This window comes from Bombyx mandarina, chromosome 04, assembly GCF_030267445.1.
Source record: "Bombyx mandarina strain Sakado chromosome 04, ASM3026744v2".
Taxonomy (NCBI): Eukaryota; Metazoa; Arthropoda; class Insecta; order Lepidoptera; family Bombycidae; genus Bombyx; species Bombyx mandarina.
In genome coordinates this window covers 1,161,306-1,182,642 of record NC_143211.1, presented here as the reverse complement: position 1 = coordinate 1,182,642, position 21,337 = coordinate 1,161,306, and the positions used below count along the sequence as shown (strand labels likewise).

General features: G+C 37.4%; 1 protein-coding gene across 3 annotated transcripts in view; it reads left to right on the top strand.

Moving 5' to 3' along the window:
* The window catches only part of stai (stathmin), a 28,911-nt gene extending 10,304 nt beyond the window's left edge, over window positions 1-18,607 (top strand). The window contains exons 1-8 of one of the 3 annotated variants that reach the window (XM_028183671.2): window positions 5,361-5,920; window positions 10,559-10,633; window positions 13,072-13,238; window positions 13,722-13,936; window positions 14,555-14,672; window positions 15,341-15,481; window positions 15,890-16,030; window positions 16,310-18,607. In XM_028183671.2, the coding sequence (XP_028039472.1) occupies window positions 5,845-5,920; window positions 10,559-10,633; window positions 13,072-13,238; window positions 13,722-13,936; window positions 14,555-14,672; window positions 15,341-15,481; window positions 15,890-16,030; window positions 16,310-16,384 (1,008 nt within the window). In that variant the 5' untranslated portion in view covers window positions 5,361-5,844 and the 3' untranslated portion in view covers window positions 16,385-18,607. Of the gene's footprint in view, window positions 1-5,352; window positions 5,921-10,558; window positions 10,634-13,071; window positions 13,239-13,721; window positions 13,937-14,554; window positions 14,673-15,340; window positions 15,482-15,889; window positions 16,031-16,309 lie in introns of those variants that run through there. The other 2 variants (XM_028183673.2, XM_028183672.2) reach the window with 2 other exon arrangements.
* The last annotated feature ends 2,730 nt before the right edge of the window (window positions 18,608-21,337 follow it).

The following is a 21,337-nucleotide window of genomic DNA, read 5'->3' as shown; positions in this document are numbered from 1 at the left end:
TGACAATTTGATTTAATAAGGTATAAAAAATCGTCAATACCTACTAATAAAAAAAAGAAAGAAGTGGAGAAAAAAGAAGAGAATAAAATGTTAATTAACTATTTTGTCTTTGCCAATTAGAAATATAGATAATTAATAAAAGAACACGTTTGAAGCGGCTTGAAGAATTCTTCAGTCATCATCAGTCAGAGCAGTTCCTGCTAAGTACTAATACCCATCATTCTGAATTACATATGTATTAATAATCACTAGAGGTCCCGCAGTAGTCGAAATTCGACTATAATTAATTTGATTGGATGTTATACTTCTATAATCACAAATTTTGCCAAGACTACACTAAAAAATATTAACAAAGGCAAACAATATTTATTCTATTCTCAATTTGACAACAGACGCCAAGAACAAAAGTTTTACAATAAATAGTATGCATGCATGTGTTGAGTCAAATACATGGTATGTAGTGTGTGTAATGTTTTCTTTATTGACTTAATGTATCTTTTATGCATTATTTTAAAAAATATTAGCATTGTGCACTTCTTCTCTATATTATCTATAAGTGTGGAAAATTTCATACTCCTCCGTCCGCGCAATTTTCGTAAAAAGGGATACAAATTTTTTGCTTCACGTATTAATATATAGATTATTCATGAAAATGAAATAATAAGAAATAAATATTGATGAAATTGATTAATATTAATCACCTCTTCAGGGATTAATTTTTTAAAGCTAAAAAAATAGTAGTTTATTCTTTATTGCGATTTGTTCATTTTATATTGAAAATAATTCAGTAAAAAAAAGCAAACAATGAATATTTAAATTTAAAAAAGGCCATTTAGCGTAAAATTATATGTATAAATAATTTAAAAAAAACGTAAACCATACGTGTCCAGGTCCTTGAAAAGGTCGATTAAAACACCAGTAATGCGAAAAATCACCTAAATATATGTACACATATACTTAGGTACTATTCAGCAGCTACTTACTAGCTATCTATAATTAATTTCAATAGCGCGTTTCAAGAAATTTAATACAACTTACACCGGTTTTTAATTTAAACATGGAACTTTCACATAAATAATTTGTAAAATGAATTTCGGAATCTGCAGATTTGGCTCTAGTTTCTTCTCTTTCGCCATTACTTCTGAAAGTTGGCAAACGTTTTCAAATTCAGCTCCTAAGTAATTTTCAATGTAAGAACTAGGACTGAATTATTTTTACAAGTGATCTTTTGATTATTGTTACACTCTGTTATTGTTTCACCGTGGAAGTCTTTCTTTTAGTTGAATTTGTGTCGTAGAACGGTTATTTCAAAAATAAACGGTGAGTCCGCACGGGTAAGTACCACCACACCGCCTATTTCTGCCGTGAAGCAGTAATCCGTTGCGGTTTGAAGGGTGTAGCAGCCGTTGTAATTTATACTGAGACCTTAGAACTTATATCTCAAGGTGGGCGGCGCATTTACGTTGTAGATGTCTATGAGCTCCACTAACCACTTAACACCAGGTGGGCTGTGAGGTCGTCCACCCATATAAGTAATAAAAAAAAAGATAGAATCATTAAATGATAAGACGGGCATTTTTCCAATGCAAGTAGTTCAGACCGACCTATGTCTCAACGTTGGTAACGGTATTTCCTTTCCTAGGTGACCCATGAGCTAGAATAACCAACAACAGCAAAAAAATAATCCGCTTTAAAATTCCAGTTTCATTCCTTGTATTCCTAGTAATTACAACGAGGAAGGTCCTTAATACACTGAAGAAATATCGATAAAATTATAATTATAATTAATTAGTTGGGCGATAAAATTAAAACCTGGTGCTGATGAATACTTTTGTTTCTGACCGTAAAAATTGTAAGGCTTCATAACTAGCTTCGTTCCTGTACCTATAAAGGTTTTCAGTTTCTAGCTGGACCAGATCACGGTCTAAATTACTAATTTCCTTATATCGTTTTATTTTTTATTTGCTAAATCGTCATAAGCTAAAGGAAAATAAGGCCGGTATACGCATATCTCGTAGACGGAAACCAGTTTTTTTCAGGAATAGCATGAGTATTCACAAACGACTTCCATGATGAAGGAATATCATCTTTTATGAAAATCGATCCTGCAAAATTTATAAATTTGTGTAATTACCAGTGGCAGGACGTATCGAAGCCCGCACGGGTAGGTATAACCATATTCTTTCCGCTGATTTCCCTAAAACCCTACTTTTTCCAGGCAAATCGGAACTGAATTATTTTGATTTAGATGTTAGACTTCACTGTTTTGATACTTAGTCACAGATAAGATGTTGTTGCAGAGCGCAATAAATCGTGCTATGCTTGTTCGCTCTATAATGAATTTCCCAATCCAAACCTTTAAAACCTAAACGTCCTACTATTTTTTTGATAGACGATTTCTAAAAACCTTGAGAGCTTAATTGGGAATATTGTTGCGATCGTTGTATAAGTAATGTACGTTATCAATACATATATATACAGCTTTTGTTTTATGCGGTCCCTGTGGAAGTTCGATACAATAAATTTCGCGCACAGGTTATCGCTTGGCCTTGATCGATCCTTGAGTCTGTCCGTACGGCTTTCAATGGCGACACACGTACCTTTATTTTAAACATATTCAATACATTCCCATTCCCATTATAATCACAGATATATCTGTAAGAAAATAATAGTTGAGATTTTTTTTAATTTCAACGAATTACATGAAAACTATATCCGTGTAATGAAAGCGAAGGAAACGAAGCTAATCAACTCTATTACTTATAATATTTTGTCAGATTATAAGGAGTTCTCAACATGGTAGGAAAATTAGATTGGCGGTCTTTCACGACCACGAAAATAGGGCACATAAAAAGAAGTGGACACAGACGTGGATATAATTAAAATCTACGGATCTGAACGCGATGATGAATATGTATTAAAAAAGATAAGACTAGGAACACGAGGACTGGTAAAATAATGGCTCAATATCTGTACTGTAGGATATTTATTATGAAAAAACACAGTAGTTTCTCGCCCTGAGATCAATATTGGAATTAAAAAAAAAAACATTTTTAATTTTATTGATAATACTAAAAATGTCCATGCTAATTGCTTAGTAGATTGTAAGCATAGGTGATCACACTTTACGTTACGGAATTAAATTACTAGTCTGTTGTAGATCTCGATATAATTGCTTTCGAGTTGAAAATAACGCAGTAGATTCATGAAACTGTAATAAACCAGTTATTACTCGAGGGAAGGTCATTACAATATGTACCCTCGACGATTCTACCCTCACTTGATATTGATGTTCAACCCACGAACGATTGTCCGAAACGTTACCTACCCTATTTGAGGGGCTTACTCTTGTATTCTTGCAAGATAAAAAGCCAATCTACAATTGAATACTTTTACACACTTATGATATTTTTGAATATAGTTTTAATCTTCTTGTTTGAAATTTAGAGTACTAGGCGAATTTGACGGTAGATGATTACAAAAAAAAAATTGTAAAAGAAGAAAAAAGGTTTTTACTTTTACACACTTATGATATTTTTGAATATAATTTAAATCTTCTTATTTGAAATTTTGAATACCAGAATACTAGGCGATTTTAACGGTAATAGATTACAAAAAAAAAGTTGTGAAAGAAGAAAAAAGGTTTTCCTTAAATGGATCAGATAGGTCACAGTTCATATTAAGTAATTACAGAAGATCGTTTATCTAATCTGATTTAAAATGAATAAAGATATATCCATTAGAATGTTGTTCAAGAAAGCAAACTTTCTACATATTTTGTTTTCTTTTACGCTTTTTATTATAGGTGATTAAAAAGAAATAAATACTCTTGAATAATTCATATCCCTTCTATTCGTATTGAACCTAAACTTTGTAACTGTAATCAGTCCTCTAGACGTGATAATCATAATTATATTGCTCAAACGAAAGAAGAACTAAATGATAAGGGTTATTTATGGTTGTTTATGAATTTGTCGAAATCAACGAAATCGGTGTTTTCGTTGAATGCCTATAAAAAGATTAAAGATCTACAAGCGAAAGAAAACGAACTTAAAACCGAATCTTAGTTATAACAAGAAAAAAATGCACAAACAATAATTAAATATAAAATAGAATACTAAAATGAAAATTTTTATCAAATAATTCTGAGAAGCATTGAATAACCTTGGGAAAAAAAGAAGTGCACCTAGAATTCAAATCGTCTGAGCGTCACAAATATGTAAGTTTCATAATGTCTAAGAAAACGTTGATCTTTGAAACAGGGCAAAATCAATACGGATTCCGCCGCAGAATTATTTTCTCGACCAAAACCTGCCGGCACGTGATTCTACTTGTTGCCGCTACGAAAAGAGCCGAAGCTACACATCTATTATAAGATGCGATCATGTTGCTGATGGTAGAACATTAAATTTAAGTGCAAATGATGAGCCTGTTTACATTGATAGACAATCTTATAATTTATTACATTATTAAGAATCACTTTGGATAAGTTTGCTTTAAAATCCAGTATTCTAAATTATTGCTTCATCGAAACTCTGTTGTTCTTCAATATTATGAAAACTTTACTTGCTCTTTTGTGAATATGTAAATGCTAAATTGATAACCTGAATAACATGAATATTCTAAAAATGTTTTTGAAAACGGTATTTATTTTTCATTTTCATCATGATAGACGATTTCATAATTAAGGACAGAGCCCACGTATATTATCCTACATAACTATGTATTCGTTCATGACCTAATCGAACGCCTAGCCTCGTGCTCGGTATTTCCACAGCCCTGTGTATGCATTGGTTGAATTAGGTGCGGTCTTGGTATTCCCAGTTAATACCGTAGGGGGATGGGAATAGGGGTTGTTGGCCGCAATCGATTCATTTTGTCGTCTTCAGCCGTCACCATCGATGCGCTGTTAATGTCGGTGGTTGTTGTGCTGGAAACAAAGCTCTTTAAAAACTTAAAAAGACATCGCCGCTGCTCTTCCCAATTTTATGACCCTTTAGACAACAGATACCCGAAAAAGAATTTAGTTCCTGAAATGTATAACTTAAGCTGCAGGTTTGCCATGTCGCTGAAAATATATTTTTGAACTGAGGTAATATTCGAAATGGTAAATTTGAAAACGGGAAATCAATCGGAAGCAATTTGAGTGGTGAAACAAATTCAGCATGGCGTTGCCGACTGTTAATTGGCTGCGGGTGGCGGCGCCGAGACGGCGGCGGAACCTCCGCATGGAGCCTCCCTGTCGTACCCTCTCCACAAACCCACCCCGACTCCCCTCGACAGCTCGGCGTTTTATGAGCGAGAAGTCCGTTGAGACTCACACGAGTCTAGGCTGCTCTGGATATTCGTTTGTTTTTCCGTTCCTATACAGTTGCTTAGTACAAATAGTTTGAAAACAACTTAATCCGTTTCATTGCAATATCAACGTCTTTCACGAGAACTTCATCAAGTTCAACATAAACACTCTAAAGAATAAGTTTGTGAGATTTGTCCCCAACATTTTGTGAAAGTCATAATATAAAGCACCAAATCATCTTAGAGTTTCCGCAACTTTCGATCCTTATTCAAAGAGGATATTTAGGGAACATTATAGACGTCGTGGGTGACATTATTTTTCCATTTGGTAGGCTTATTTTCTTGTGTGGGTTATCAAGTTAAGGACGGTAGCGCGCGAGGGGTGGCTACGGGGCTGGTCTGCAGGGCGGGGGTTGCGAGGCGCGGGGTGCAGTTATCGACCGACTACCCTCCCCCCGGCGTCGCTCAGTTTCCGGGCGAGAGTCGCGCAGTTCGCCGGCATCGCGACGTGACTCCGTCACACGTTAGATAGTCCATTTGATCATCACCATGCTGATAGGACTCGTAAGGGACTCGGTGATGCAGTGCTTCTGCCACTCATGCCGTGCACCCGTTTTACCAGCAGGTTGGGAAATCCTTGATCATGAAGATACATTCTCCATATCATCACCGTCGTCTCCATCCAGCAGCAGGACAAACACCCCGGTCGTGATTTTGCGCTTGAAACCATTTGAAAAATCTTAAGTTTGTATATTTCCAAGAGTTCGTTTCAGGAAAAATAACCTAGTTTTCCAGTGTAAGTCTTCACTTTATTTTGCACGTGGAGGTAAGTAGAATATCTGACGATGAACAAAATAGTTCCCGTTGAATTGAACAACATAATATTAGCAACTACCTACATTTCGATCGATTATTATTATTTTGTATGTCAAAAACGCCGGCCGGCGCGCGTTCGCCGGTGTGATTATACGGACCGGTAGCCGTCTGCAAAGACTTCTAGGTACGTACATTGTACACTCCATGCTACTTTTATAAGCTTCGTCTACACTAAGATGATATACCAATATACTATAAACAATTTACGGAATAGATAAGTATGAATAAAAAGATGAGTCTTACGATTTATTTCGGACAAGTGATCTTATGTAAATTTAAGCTGAAAATTTAAATTAATCATTTATAAGCTCACATTGTACCCTACTAAACGTCGATCGTAAAACTTATAGGATATATATAATTATGTAATTACTTATTTACAGTGCAACATCTTGATTGATTCTTCTTTTTATCTTTTCACAGGCCCGTTTCCTATTTACTATTGATTTAACACCGGTGGAAAAAAATGTCCACCATTTTGTACCGAATGTGTTGCTATAACGTCGACATGCGTCCACCATTTTGCGCAGAACGAAAACTTTGAAGTCTAATATTTCTTTCACTTTATACATCTACTTACTTCTTAATATCAAAACTTTACAGATTAATCTACTGTGAATGTTAATTATGTTTGCTCACGCTATCACGATTTAATCGCGCCCCCATAACTTTGAAAAAATCCGGCATTAACGACATCATCCGTCATTCCCCCTAATGTGCGTAAAATTTGATTTTTTTGTTTGTTAATTAAATTATTCTGTACCCCAAAATTAAATTGCTTCAGTATCGGCAGTTGAGTCTAATAAAATTTAACAGTTTCCAAGCACTTCGGTACATAAGCTATTGGAGAAATTTTGAATTTAAAAAAGAAACAATAATCGCGTAACACACTGGTTTAAAAAATGTCTTTTCTATATCTGATGGTAAATAGTCACCATTGCTCGTGGACATCAGCAATTACAGGTTCACAGGCAAGCCGCCGTCTACTGCGTTGGTTCTTATAGTTCTACTTTCAGTAAATTTCCAAAGTATGGAAAAAAATTAAAAAGAACCAGAAGCAAAATATGTTTTATTACATTCACTCAAAGACTACAAAATATGATAATTGACATGCTATGACATGATTGATATGCAAAATATAAAACGTTAGCTAGTCGGTTACGCTCCACCCGTTTCAAGTTCATTCGGATTAGTCAACAGGCCATTTGTAAAGAGACATCGGGGGGATGGATATCACATAATTGTTAAGGGTACAACATCACATTGGGGTTTAATTGGCTCAACAAGTACTGCTACCCCTCTACGCCAAAAGGAAATGAGGAGAGATGAGCATCAAAATTGGATTCAACTTGTTTTCTCATTAGTACATCATTGTTCTTAATGGCGAAATTCGAGAGGGTTGTCAACGAGCATTATTTACCCTATTAAAGGGTTTTGATATAGCTTGTATACGAATATTGTAGCCAAATATATCAAGGGCACTAGGGTATAAGTTGTTACGTTTACATTGTAAACCAAACTATTTAAGGAACAGAGTGATGCATTGCGCTCACTACAATGTTAGTGTGCACAACTTGAAGTATCATATCCGGACACCGGAGCTAAGTTTTGAACTAAAACGATCTTTATTAAGTAAACCTTAAATTCGATAAAGTTTAAGCTTTTAATTACAGAAAAAAACGTCACATTGTCCGCATTTACAGTAGAAAATTGAGACTGCGTCGCAATTTATCGAGTTACACCTATTTACTAATGAAAGAGGGTGTTTTAAACATTCCCGAGAGTATTTTCCTATTTTCAATGGCCTTTGCATCAGTGACCGCATTCGTCTAAAAATAATCACCTATATAGTCATTCGTATCCGCACCATAGTTGGAAATATTGCGTTATGTCATCCACTCGTGAAACTGTGAGCTTTCGGTTTAAATATTTTATCAGGTTTTTCATGTATTCGTGTGGCGCCAACGGGGCTGCGACGCACACCCCCGACCTTTCGATGTAATTGCGTCGTTCGAATTCAATTCTTAGTATCAATAATTTTCCTTTATATTAGCCATTAAAAGTGGTTTTAGAAAATGTTTATATTTTTCTTTCGTGACAATTTCAATATTTATCGAATCGGGTTTTTCATTGTAGTGTTTTGCCACAAATATGGTAAAGCCATCATTAGTTATAGGTATACAAGCGTGAAAGATTTCTCTCGGTTACGATTACGCAAATAATGCCGCAGTGGAAAGCCGGGGGGTAACCGCAACTATTTGCTTAATCGGATAGTTTCTAAATTTATCTTTATTGAAAAATGCAATGGGGTACAGTTGATGAGTTTTACTCGAATGCTTCAAGAAGTAAAATAATCGTAAGAAAGTTAACGGATTTTTTTTATTGCTTAGTTGGGTAGACGAGCTCACAGCCCACCTGGTGTTAAGTGGTTACTGGAGCCCATGGACATCTACAATGTAAGTGCGCCACCCACCTTGAGATATAAGTTCTAAGATCTCAGTATAGTTACAACGGCTGCCCTATCCTTCAAATCGAAACGCATTACTGCTTCACGGCAGAAATAGGCTAGGCGGTGGTACCTACCCGCGCGGACTCACAAGAGGTCCTACCACCAGTAATTACGCAAATTGTTTCACAATAAACGTCTAATTAGGAACACACAATGTTTCTGGTCTTTAAATGATATCATATTTGGAAGGAGTATAATTCTCGAATTTCGTACCGGCCAAACCGGCGCTCGGTCCTGCCATGAGGGATTATCCGCCCTTGCGGCAAATATCCGTACGCTCAGACATTCGCGTCACGTATCGGGCTCTCGTCTCGCGCTGTCGTGCCGCAACATTATTACCTACCGACTACTATCCAGACGGACCGCCCCTCCTAACTTTAAATGAGACCGTAAATTAGTTTTCATTCGTGAAGTTTCGTTTGTCGTGTATCGAATACAAGATGCTTGCTACACGAGAATAACACTGTCGGCGGAATAATGTAGGCACGTCAAGATTTTTTAAAGCTAAATTTGAAAAGAATTTCCACATCATAGTCGGGGTTGGGTTTCTAAACAATACAATAAAAATATTATAAAATAGCCAAATTCTCCAACCATGATTTCTCTACTAAATAGTAATATGTTTATGCACAATAATTGTAATTAATTCTCAATTAAGTGATAACATTCTGTCAAGAGTTAGTTGCTATTGGGGTTCCTCTTGTGGAAATTCGTGAGAAACGATAGCGTTGCAGGTCGAAAGAGCATAAGTAAGAGTAAAGTAGTTTCGGGAATTTATATAAAAAAGGGATGCTGTTAGAGTGTTATGTTGTAAACCAAGTTTTAAATGTAAATGCTCACATCGTTCATTCAAAACAAATTAATCATCCAAATCCGTAGGAAGTAATATGACATATTCAATGACGTTTAAAACAGCAGCATCCAGTATCTGACTACTCTAGCTTTGTAATTTCAGTTGTAATATGCTGGTAACAAAAATTATACCAATATCTTTTTAAATTGGCATGGGAATAACATTGTACGATCCGATGATTGCTTTTAAACATCGTCATAGTTCGCCCGCCTATTGTACTTAATGTCTTTTATGTTATCGTAGTAATTTAATTTTGTATGTTATGTATAACGAAGAGTAAAAAATTTAAAAAAATACTAAATAAAAAATATATAAAATAAATGAAATAAAAATATTACAAAAACGTTATAATGTCTATCCAGTCAATGGAGGGTAGTTTCCAATGAAGAATATTTTTCACTTAAAAATCGAACATTGCGTGCTGTAGGATGCATGCCCGACAATGTTGACGTAGATTCCAATCGTTGATATCAATCGTTGCCCGGACCGTGGCTGAAAGCGACGACGGTGACATTTCCAAGTCGAATGTTTGTTCGACCTCCAATCGATAGTTTCAGGGAGTCACGCAACACCAGGGCCATTTAACGTCCGAACTGAATGTTTTGCAAATACACGTAAATTCATATGGAATCGTTCAGTGAGCTTGGTGTGAGTTTTTAACGTTCTCGATAGCGTAGAAGTTAACTCAAATTTGTATGGTGTTGGAATGTTTGCCTGCGTTTGTCGCTAGGGGCGCTGTTCCAACTACATACAAATTTGAGTTAACTTTTACGATATCGAGAACGTTAAAAAACTCGCACTAAGCAAGCACATAGTTATGGTTATTTGAAACACATAGTGTCTTAGTAATTTGGTGTGGTTTAGGGATTAAGTAGTACTTTCTGATGTTTAAGAGAATAAGCATTGTTTCTAGTATTTACGAAAAGATTCCTTCGAATGGTTTCAAGATATAGGGTGGTTGTCTCTCCTGTAGGGGTGGTTCGCGACGGTGTTCCAACTGCCCTCTAACGTACATTTCACTGTAGCTCATCGGCGGTCGGCGCCGAAGAAACCGGTCGGTAAACCAAGAACTAAGCAGCCGAAGAAGGTCAAATTCATCAGTAAGTTCCCGACAGCAGAATTTCGAATGTTTTATTTGGTCGCTTAGCTTTTTTGTTTCGCCCCGACATGAGCTTTAGCTGTATTTCTGATACGTTTCACATTAAGCTTACATCACAAAGATTATATTTTATTTTCGGATATTATGTTTCGCCGAATTTATCAGTTGCGAACCGCACTCTTGATCCAGTTGTGTATTGCGCACCTCTTAATCCAACCTGTAGTGTCTACGCTCACCAGAGTTAGTACGACCTACTTTCTACCTTATTTACTTATTACATTATTCTGACTATTGAGTTACTATGCTCGTTTACCCGTGTAAATAATTATTTTTCATATTCGCTTTTAGTTCACTGTATGGAACCTAGATTTTCCCATTTTAAAACAACTCGACGGTTTCTGTCTCAACCATTTTCCTTTGTGTACCCAGGGTCGAGGGCTTTCACCTCTTCACCATTGTCATGTAGGTATAAATAAAACCTTATATTCAAATGGTGCTATATACACGTCCGCCCCAACAAAGCAGGGGAAGGTATTGAATAAAAGTGTAGTGAACATGTACTTATTTAGTACTAATAAGGTTTATTTTTAATATAATATGAGATGTCATTAACTCCCATCTTTATTTAATTATGGGAGCTCACACGCAATCTACAAGATAATGGATTTAAGTAATTTTTCTTATTTTTACTGTCTACAAAAATACCTTTCTTAGAATAACGGAGTCACTAAATTACGTTGTAGGTTTAGAAGTGAACTCCTCAGTAATTTATTATAAACTTGATACTCGTTGACAGCTTAACAAAAGAATAACGAAAACGATTTTAATATCAAATTTTTATGTCTTGAAATATGTGTGTTAAACATTTCACACGCTCACATGTTTTCCAACAGTAACTATTGGCCGTCTCGGGGTGGATTATTGTGTACCCTCATAATAATTAAGCAATACCAAATTCTTTAACTTCGAACTTGGACATAACTGGAATAACTTTTTAAAAAAATCCACATAAACTGAGCCCCGGGTATTATTAACAGGCTTTATATCGCCGCCCGCCGAGGCTGTTCATTACGCCTTAATTATGATTAATTAAACAATAAAGAGGGTAGATTTACGTGACGTTACAAAATTGTTTTCACTTTGGCTTTAAATTAAAAAGAGCTCTGCTTACTTTTCGGATGTAAAGAAGCATTTTTATCTGTTGTCTTCCGTGCATTTAAAAATGCTTTTTCCATTCTAATTTGACTGCTCAACTTTTGTTAAAGCTATCACAAAAAACAGGTTACAAACTTTTAAATTAATCTACATTGTCAGATTCGCGCGGTGGATAATTGGATTTATAAATATAATAATTTGTTTGTTTTTAATTTACTTGTACAAAATAAATTATATTTTATTAAAATTCGTAACAATACCTTGTAAACCTAACATAACAAATAGGCTAGGTTTGTTTAAGAGACACAGTAATGCGGTACCTATTTTTATATGTTAAAAATGTATATATGTAATATTTCTTATTATTATAACTTTTTTACTGCCCTTATAGGCAGACGAGCATACGGCCCACTTGGTGGTGAATGGTTACCATCACTCATGGACATCAGCAATGCCTGAACCAAACAGCTGCCTACCAAACATACTCTATGTTATATTCATATATGTATATTTTTAAATACAACGAGCTAAAATCGTGCTATCTATGTTACAACAACGCTTGATAAGTTTTGCTTTTAGAGATACTTAATTGTTAATTAATGTCAAAAAATCGATCGATATTGTCCAAATAATAAATCAAACTTTATTTGTCATTCTGATCCTAATAATGAAGCCTCGCTTTGTAGTTTAGTTACTGTGTACTATTCCCGTAAAAAGCATTGTTTAGTTAAAGTAGAAATATGTGCCCATATTACGTGTTGCCATATTAAATAATCTACAATAACACTAGTAGGTAAGACGGCCTAAGCCGGCTTTTCGTAATAGCTTTCGTCTGGCAGACATTGATCCAGGCGCGACCTTCGCCCCGTCCCCCTTCGTGCGTAGCCAGCAGGCTGTACAGAGATAAAATCTACCTAGACATTGCGTATTGATATTAATGTCATACGTACTGTATTCCTTTGCCTTTTCGGGATGGGGATTATGTTAATTTAAAAAATAATCCAAACTGAATGTAAATGTAATAGACTTGCAATCTTTTTTCTTTGCGTTGCTATTTTTATTGGTTGTTTTTAAGGATGAGCCGGTGATGATTCCGATATAGCACATTCCAACGACTTTTAATTTATTTTTAATCATTCACGTAGGCTTGGACAGGAAGAGCGACCTGCACTTGCTTGCAGTTTTTTCAGTATAAGCTAAGACAAAAAAACTGAATTCACTAGTATTTTACTGTTACTGTCACATGGTTTTGAAGTATAATAAGGCTCTTCTATCGTGCGATAGCCACCGAAATCCGCTGCCAAGAGATGTCGAAGGGCGGTCTGGCGTACGAAGTGATACTCGCGGAGCCGGTGGGCGTACCGGTCCCCCGTCGCGCCGACTCACCCGAAAAGACTCCTTCCGTCGAAGAAATCCAAGAGAAGCTGAAGGCAGCCGAAGAGAGGAGACGTGTAAGTAGACTCCACTAATCGCATCTATTAGTTTAAACCAGTAATTGTTGTGAGTTGATGTGCAAAAAGAAGAAGACTTAAAATTTAATTGACTTCTTCGTTGGTCCAGTGGTAGGTGATACTGATTAAAGTATCAACGGATGCGATTAATTACCGCTTCCAAATTCGGTGTATTTGTTAATACCATTTGCCATTCATGGCACGCATCTACGTGTAACTATCTCGTGTGCATGTTACCGGCATTCTTACGTACGAGAGAATCTTAATTTGTCTGGTGGATTATTGATGTTAACGAGCAGGACTTAGAGCTAGTTTGGTTAGTTGCTAGTCTGGAGTGTACACCGGGACCACAATGTGAATGCCACCTCCTATCTTCGGACACTAGGTCGCAATTGCTTTGCCAATCCTAATGGCGATAAACACTTTCTTCGTAGTTTTCAATTCGCCATTTGTAAATTTAAACGTGTTTGTGGTTTCATTTAGAGCTTGGAAGCTAGTAAGATGGCCGCCATTGCTCAGAAGATGGCCAAGATCGAGGAGGCGTCCCGCATCCGCAGCGAGCAGACGAATAACTTCATCGTCGCCACCAAGGAGGCTCTCGACGCCAAGATGGAGACCCACGAGGAAAAACGCGAAGCCTACATCAACGAGCTGCGCTCCCGTCTCAAGGATCATCTTGAGGGCGTTGAGAAGACCAGGTAATATCAGTCTTCATATTTGGTAACGTATCTCCACACTTTTTAGTTGATAATAATAAGAATAATCGCGGAAAGTCGCACACGGTCATCTGGCCCCAAACTAAGATTTCCTGTATTACGCGCCCCAGCTACTCATACATAGATATATAGATATGAAACACCCAGACAAAAAGCAAGCTACACGATATTCTGATGAACATCGTTTAATCGTAGTGTTGTGAGTGTTCCACAACTTTGTAGTCGGTATTAACATTGTTAATGATCTGTCCGATGGTTATGTCGATAACACTTGCTCATAATTATACAGTCGACTAAACAATAGTTCTCTAACTTTGGCTGGTAGGTCGTAATGTTAGCACGCGTTTTAAAGTGCCACCGTTTTTGTTACTGGTGGTAGGACGTCTGGTGAGTCCGCACGGGTAGGTACCACCATCCTGTCTATTTCTGCCGTGAAGCAGTAGTGCACTTCACGTTAAGTCACTTATTATCAGAAGATACGAACAGCGGTACATCTTGAGCCACAGGCTTTCGTATCTGACAAATCTAGGCTATGTCTCCGTATATAATTGGTAAATAAAAAAAAATGTTGTGGCGTATTAATCAAATGGTGTTGTCTAGGTTGACCCTGGAACAGCAGACCGCGGAAGTGTACAAGGCCATCGAAGATAAGATGACCACAGCTGCCGACAAGCGTGACGAGAACCTCAAGAAGATGATCGAGCGTCTGCGCGAACATGTACGTATGCCGCGACCCACTACAAATGAACCCCCAACCAAATACTCCATAAATATTTAAAGCTGGTCGAAAAACTGGTAATTACTGGTGGTAGGACCTCTTGTGAGTCCGCGCGGGTGGGTACCACCGCCCTGCCTATTTCTGCCGTGAAGCAGTAATGCGTTTCGGTTTGAAGGGTGGGGCAGCCGTTGTAACTATACTGAGATCTTAGAATTGATGTTATAAGTTCTAAGATCTCAGTATGGGTGAGATCTCTCAAGGTGGGTGGACATTTACGTTGTGGATGTCTATGGGCTCCAGTAACCACTTAAACCAGGTGGGCTGTGAGCTCGTCCACCCATCTAAGCAATAAAAAAAATAAAGAAAGAATATGAAAAACCTTTTTTTTTTATAATTCTGAATTAAAAGAACATTAAAATTTCTCGTATTCATGAGGCGTGTAATTGTGTTGTTATATCCCGGTTCGGTTAAGCAGCATCTGATGTTTGACAATAGTCAATGGCTTTGTTTAATGGATCCCAATACGTCGAGCTCCGAATACGTAACTAAACATTATGTGGCGTCCATTCGAGTACCCTTGTCTATTGGGATCTCTGTCAGTCTTCCTGATGCAGCTATAGACGGATTTATCAAGAGGATCGTTAATGAAACATTATCCGCACTCACAGGAGGAACAAGTTCGCAAGGTCCGCGCCGGCAACCAGGAGAAGTTCCAGCAGCTCGAGAGCGCCATCCAGGAGAAGCTGCAGCAGGCCGCCGACCGACGTCTGCTCATTGAAGCTGAGCAGAGAGAGAAACTACGCAACCATGTTAGTATGCACTCGCGTCTCTAGGTACCGTCGGCACAGCAACAGTCAGTAAATAATTACACTTTTGTACTCACAAGTACTGCGATTGCCTGTGGCTTTATGTGAAAAATATTTTTGAAAACATTTCCAAATTCATTTTACTCCTCATAATAAGTGTGCTGCCTGGTGAGGCCGCTAGTAGGATGACACACACTGGACGAGTCGCCCGAATCCGACAGACCATGAGTTGCGATCTCCAGAATGCAGGGAGCGACTGAGCTGAATCGCAATTATTGTTATAAAAACTTGTTCATTTTCGTCCATCTACATCATCATTTGTCACATTAACTCGTGTCGTGTTATTTTATTCATTTAATTCACCCAATCACCCTTTATGATTTTTTTTCTTTTTGTTTATTCATCTTAAAGAATATTAAACTGGCGGAAGTCCGCTCGGCCGCGACCGCTAAAGTCGAGGAGATCACTAAAGACATTGAGAACAAACTGACCACTGCCGAGCTGAACCGGGAAAAGGAAATACAGAAGAAACTCGATTTCGTCAAGAAGGAGGTTTGTGTACAGCAGAGACTATGGGCAGGGGGGTGTAGCAGTGGATGCAATATTCATTTCATATCTTTTGAACTTCCATCACCAATTAAAATAACTTGTGACGAGGGTAGACATATTCATTGACTTGATATATTATTATAGAATAGTATTGAGAAGTTTTAATAGTATATTACAGCAATATGAAGTTTTTCAATATACTATAGATTTATAAACTCTGACGAGTCATCTTTTCTGTTGTATCACCCTCTGTTACCTAACGATGCGTATACTCGTTTCCAGGAGCGGCGCGCCGAGCTGGTCCGGCAGAACAAGAGCGCCCGCACCGAGACCGCGGCCCCGCCCTCCTCCGGCTAGAACGCGGCCCTCCGACACACGCCTCTCACGCTCACGTCACAACTGTCAGATTTGACATCTGTCACACACGCCCACCAACATCAACAGTCAGATTTGACACGTTGACACTGAAGCCGTGAAAAACGCCATTACGTATCAATAGGACGACGCTAAGTGTGAACCGAACTTGGTGCGAGTAATGTAGCAAGTAAAAGCTTCGCTGAAATACAGCTCTTGCGAGTGATTGGCCAGGCCGCAGACGGCTCGGTAGCACTCCGCGTCGTCGCCGCGTACATTTCTTAATATTTCAATATAAAAATAGTAATCGCCGCGTGCATATCGTAGTGTTGCCGTACAGCTGGCAACGTCGATGATTTAGTTTGAACGTTCGTGAGTCGCCGTGCTCCCTATGGCTTAATATCTTCATGTAAAACGTGCAAAATCGCTAAGTATGCTAAATAAAAAGTACTATTTGGAAATGCTCTTAGGGCGTTCGTTTATGAAATACAATAAAATATATTATAGTTTGTGCGTCAGTGGTTGAATGGTTAATTTTTATATATCATCATTACGAAATACTAAATTCATAATTTCAATACTTAATTTTGATTATTATATTTGTGGGGGTGCTTAATTGAAGGGGTTTGGTGTTGTAAGGTTTAAAAATACATTATATCAAGTTATACCATACATTATACCAGATGTCCGTGTGTGACATCCAACTTATTACACATTATCAGCTTAAAATCGTGTTTTTATTTACAAAAATGGATTTTGCGTGTAGCAAGGCAACTATTAACCGCAGTACGGCCTATTTGTCTTAAAAATGATCTCAGAGCCACTTTTAATAGTTCAATGCAGAATAATTAAATTTCGAAGTTGAATAATGAAGGTCGGTCGTTTCGGGTCGTGTCCGCGCCGGTAGCTGCCAGTGCGTCGTGTAGGATCGCGCGACAGTCCCTCGGAAACACGGAAATGGAAAGATAAGGGACAATGAGCAGCTCGGTAGAGAGAGGTAGTCGGGGTGAGCACACCAACTCCGATCGATTACTTTGTATAGTGGAATATCATTACTTTTAATGTCATAACGCAACAGTATTTTAGGATGATAATCTAAATTTAAGTTTTTTTTCGCGTTAATAATAATCGCCGTAATGCTATTGTCCGTTCTCGCATAGTATAATATATATTTATGAATAATGATTTGGTTTCGTGATTTTTGCCGGATGTCTTTAATCGTGTTGGTCGTTGCTTGTGCTCGGTCATACCAGAATTCCTCGTTTCATACCTACCATAAAACAATATTGCGTCTGGCAATAGTATTCTACCATCAAATGTTGCCAGGATTTTCATCAACTTTACACAACTAAAAGCCTTGAATTTCAGATATTGTATCTTAAATCGTTTGATCAGTTTGAATAGATAAACTTAGTCGATTAGTTGACAGCGAAAGTGCCTCCGTACTATTCGAGAAGTTGCTCTTGGATGAGATATCAGTAAAATAAAATATAACATATAAAACTGCCTTTCATAGCGTTTTATATTTTTTTATTGGTAGTGGAGGTGGGAAGCCGGGCCGCGGATGTAGCGTGTGCTGGACACAAACCGCTTTCTGTGATGTTCGCGCACTAGTGTTGTTACTTATCGATACCTCGGTCGGGTGCAACACTAATCGACCTTTAGGATGGTATAATACGCGGGTCGGTCTCCTGTAAGTGAAGGTATTATAATAGTATATTTTTGGCATTGATTTAGCGGCGGCCAGTATGAAGTCAGACATGTATATATGAAGTGACGATTAAAACGCTGGACGCCAAGAGAGCGGCGGGCGAGCTTGCCAGCTTCTGACTTTGTTACTAACGCTACTGTGTGAGTAAGGGAACTAGTTGTAAGTTAATAGCTTTTGATTCTCGGTGAAGAAGTGAAAACCTCTGACCAATCTGCCTTGGGTATTGTGTAGCCTATTAGATATCTCACAATCGTAATTAAACATTTATAGCGTTGCAAATTAAAAGGCTTTCCGATTATTATTATTATACTGTTCATTTTATTTGATTATTGCGTATATTTTAGGTATGTCCTGTCTTATAATTATGATGTTATTAACGTTTAATTATTATTATTTTTATATTTTATTACGTGATTTAATGTGCTTCAATTTGTGAGGTAAAATGCTGTTTGAAGTGCAGGCAACTTTTGTAGTTTCATTGTCGTATTAAATAAAGTCATAAATACTAATAAAAATGTTGTTTTTATTTATTGCGTAAAACAATGGAATAGTTTTTACATATATAAAATATACAGAGTGTCAAGAGATTTCTTCTGAGGCCGAAAAGGGCAATAAATTACGACCCTAACGTGAACTTTAATGAAAACAATATTCAGTTTCTATTAAGATCATAAATACTGATCTTAAATTCTTAATTTTTTTATTATTTAAGACTAAGGTGCTACGTGGTTATCGGAAGAAGTAAACGACACAGCGTCTATGTTGCTACAATTTGAGACCTGAAATCAGACCTCAGTCATTATATAACAACCATAGATTAATATTTGAGTTGTCCCACCCTGAAAGCCGCAACGTATGACCGACAGCAAAAAAGGGGTAAACCCAACGTATTAAAATACTTACGTATAAACTATGAAGGATCGAACTAAAGGGTGCTATCTTGTATAGGGAACAAGTTGAAAAAGTGTCCACCTTCCAACAGCAAGTTAAAGTTCGAAGACCCATCGAAACAGCTAGTGTAGGAAGTGAAAATGGTATGGATATTGCAGTTTTTAAAAGAATTAAGTGTGCTGGATTGCAGTGAAGGCTATGTTCCAATATACACTGCGAGCGCTATTCCATGCTGATAGTGCTGTTATCGGGGAGCAATTCGTTCCGTTCTGACAGTATGCAGTCGCAGCATCCTAGAAAATTAAATGACGTCATAAATCGTCGCCTTTTCTACTGTGAACATTGGAGTAAGGCGCTCTCAGTGCTTTGATCACTTTTGCCTCATTTCAACAATACGGTTTTTAACTTATTATACATTAAATTGCTTGAAAAACAATATTTTCTTTTACTAAAAAGTATACTCAGTCTTAATAAGCGATTAATTTAAGCGACATTAACTTGAATATTCTCTTTTCGAATATAAATAAATTTGAACAATTAAATTGAAAGTAAAAGTGAAAACCCCGCCATAAATCTTCGATGACAATAAACTATACGACGCCGCGACGTTCCGTTTTAAGCAATGACCATTATAGCTAAGTATAAAGGAACACATTCGCAGTATATTAAATTGAAGTCACATCTTACAGTGCTGGTAGTGCATATCGGAACATAGCTGAAGTGTGGTTGTATATGGCGCTGTTCTTGAAATCTTTCCACTTGCTGCTATGGCGCCACCTTAACTGGCTCCCTTTCAGGGGACACTTTTCAATATTAAGAGATGGTACTCCTTAGCTCTTTCCTCCAGACTTCCAAATGTTGTTGTTCTAATGGCTTTATATCTTCACCGTGAAGAGTGGGTGAGGTAAAGGCTACAGCGCTAACGCGTAAGATTTGCCGATAACTGCTCGAGTACCTCCGAAGAAGGCGTGACGGCTCGGGCAGTTTTTTTTACTAATAAATCTACTAGTGGATCAGAATCGCTAAGAGGATCCGGCAAGAAACTCAGCCTACTGGCGTACCTGAGAATTATTACAATGATCTGTGTTTGTTTGCTGCACCATTTCGATAAAGCGGCACGACACGAGAACCCTCTCATCGTGGCTGCCCGTAACTACATTGACGATCCTGCGGACCAAATGGTAAACAGTTGAAGTCGGCCAAAACACGTCATCTCGGATCCTCCCGATCCACTCCTACTATCTATCTATCTCTTAGGTTTATGGCGTTTCCTTTTAGATTTCGCCAATGTCAAGTGTATATAATACTCTGCTTTCTATAGCGGGCTTCGTGAACGAGCAAGGTCACAGATATTCACTAAGAATTAAGTGAGTAGCTAAGAATGTTTGATTACAGGATCTCTGTTGATTTACCTAAAACAAATAAGACGCACACAATATATATACAGGGGTTAGTTCGATAAAAGACAGACAAACTACAGCTTAATGTTATTTTGGTTAATGAATGAACTAAGAATATAAACGAAAGGGGAGTTGACAAGGGAAAGAAGAGATTTGAGATCAATGGGGCGAGGAATATCAGGAGGAAGGAGATCATAGAGGGATGAAGATAGACGAGGACAACTGAAAAACATGTGATTTGGAGAGCCTTCGTCAAGACCACATTCGCAAATAGAACTATCCCTGATATGAAGTTTAGCCAGGTGGACGGGGGTACACGTATGGCCTAGCCTTAATCTACAGATCGTACTTGTAACGCGTTTATGTAAATCTTTGAAGTTGCAGAACCAAGGTCGGGGAGGAATAAAGCCTTGAATATCAGCGTAGTGTTTACCTTTAGAAAAACTAGTCTTTTACCAACAAGAATTCCAAGAAGAAAGCAATCGTTGTTTAGCTATTGGGAGTAAATCATTAGAATAAACTCTGTAATGATCCATACAGCCAGTTGTTGTGGCGTCTTTGGCACAAAGATCTGCAGTTTCATTACCTAAAATGCCACTGTGGCCAGGCAACCAAGCAAGGACAACTTCAATGTTTTTAGAATGGCAGCTGAAAAGTAATTTTTTTATTTTTAGTATGTAAGGAAATTTAGATTTTGATCTAAATTGGTTAGCAACGATAGCCTGTAAACAACTCTTAGAATCAGTAAGAATAACAGATTTATTTAGTTTATGGGACTCAATGAATGATATGATTTATGCAAACAATTTCAAATGTAAATAATTATTATGTCATGACACCATGCAAGTCACAAAATATATTTTACACTATTGACATTAATTGCATGATAAAAAATAAATGTATTAGTATGACAAAACCTAACAAATACTATTTAGGTAGCTACAATTTTAGACA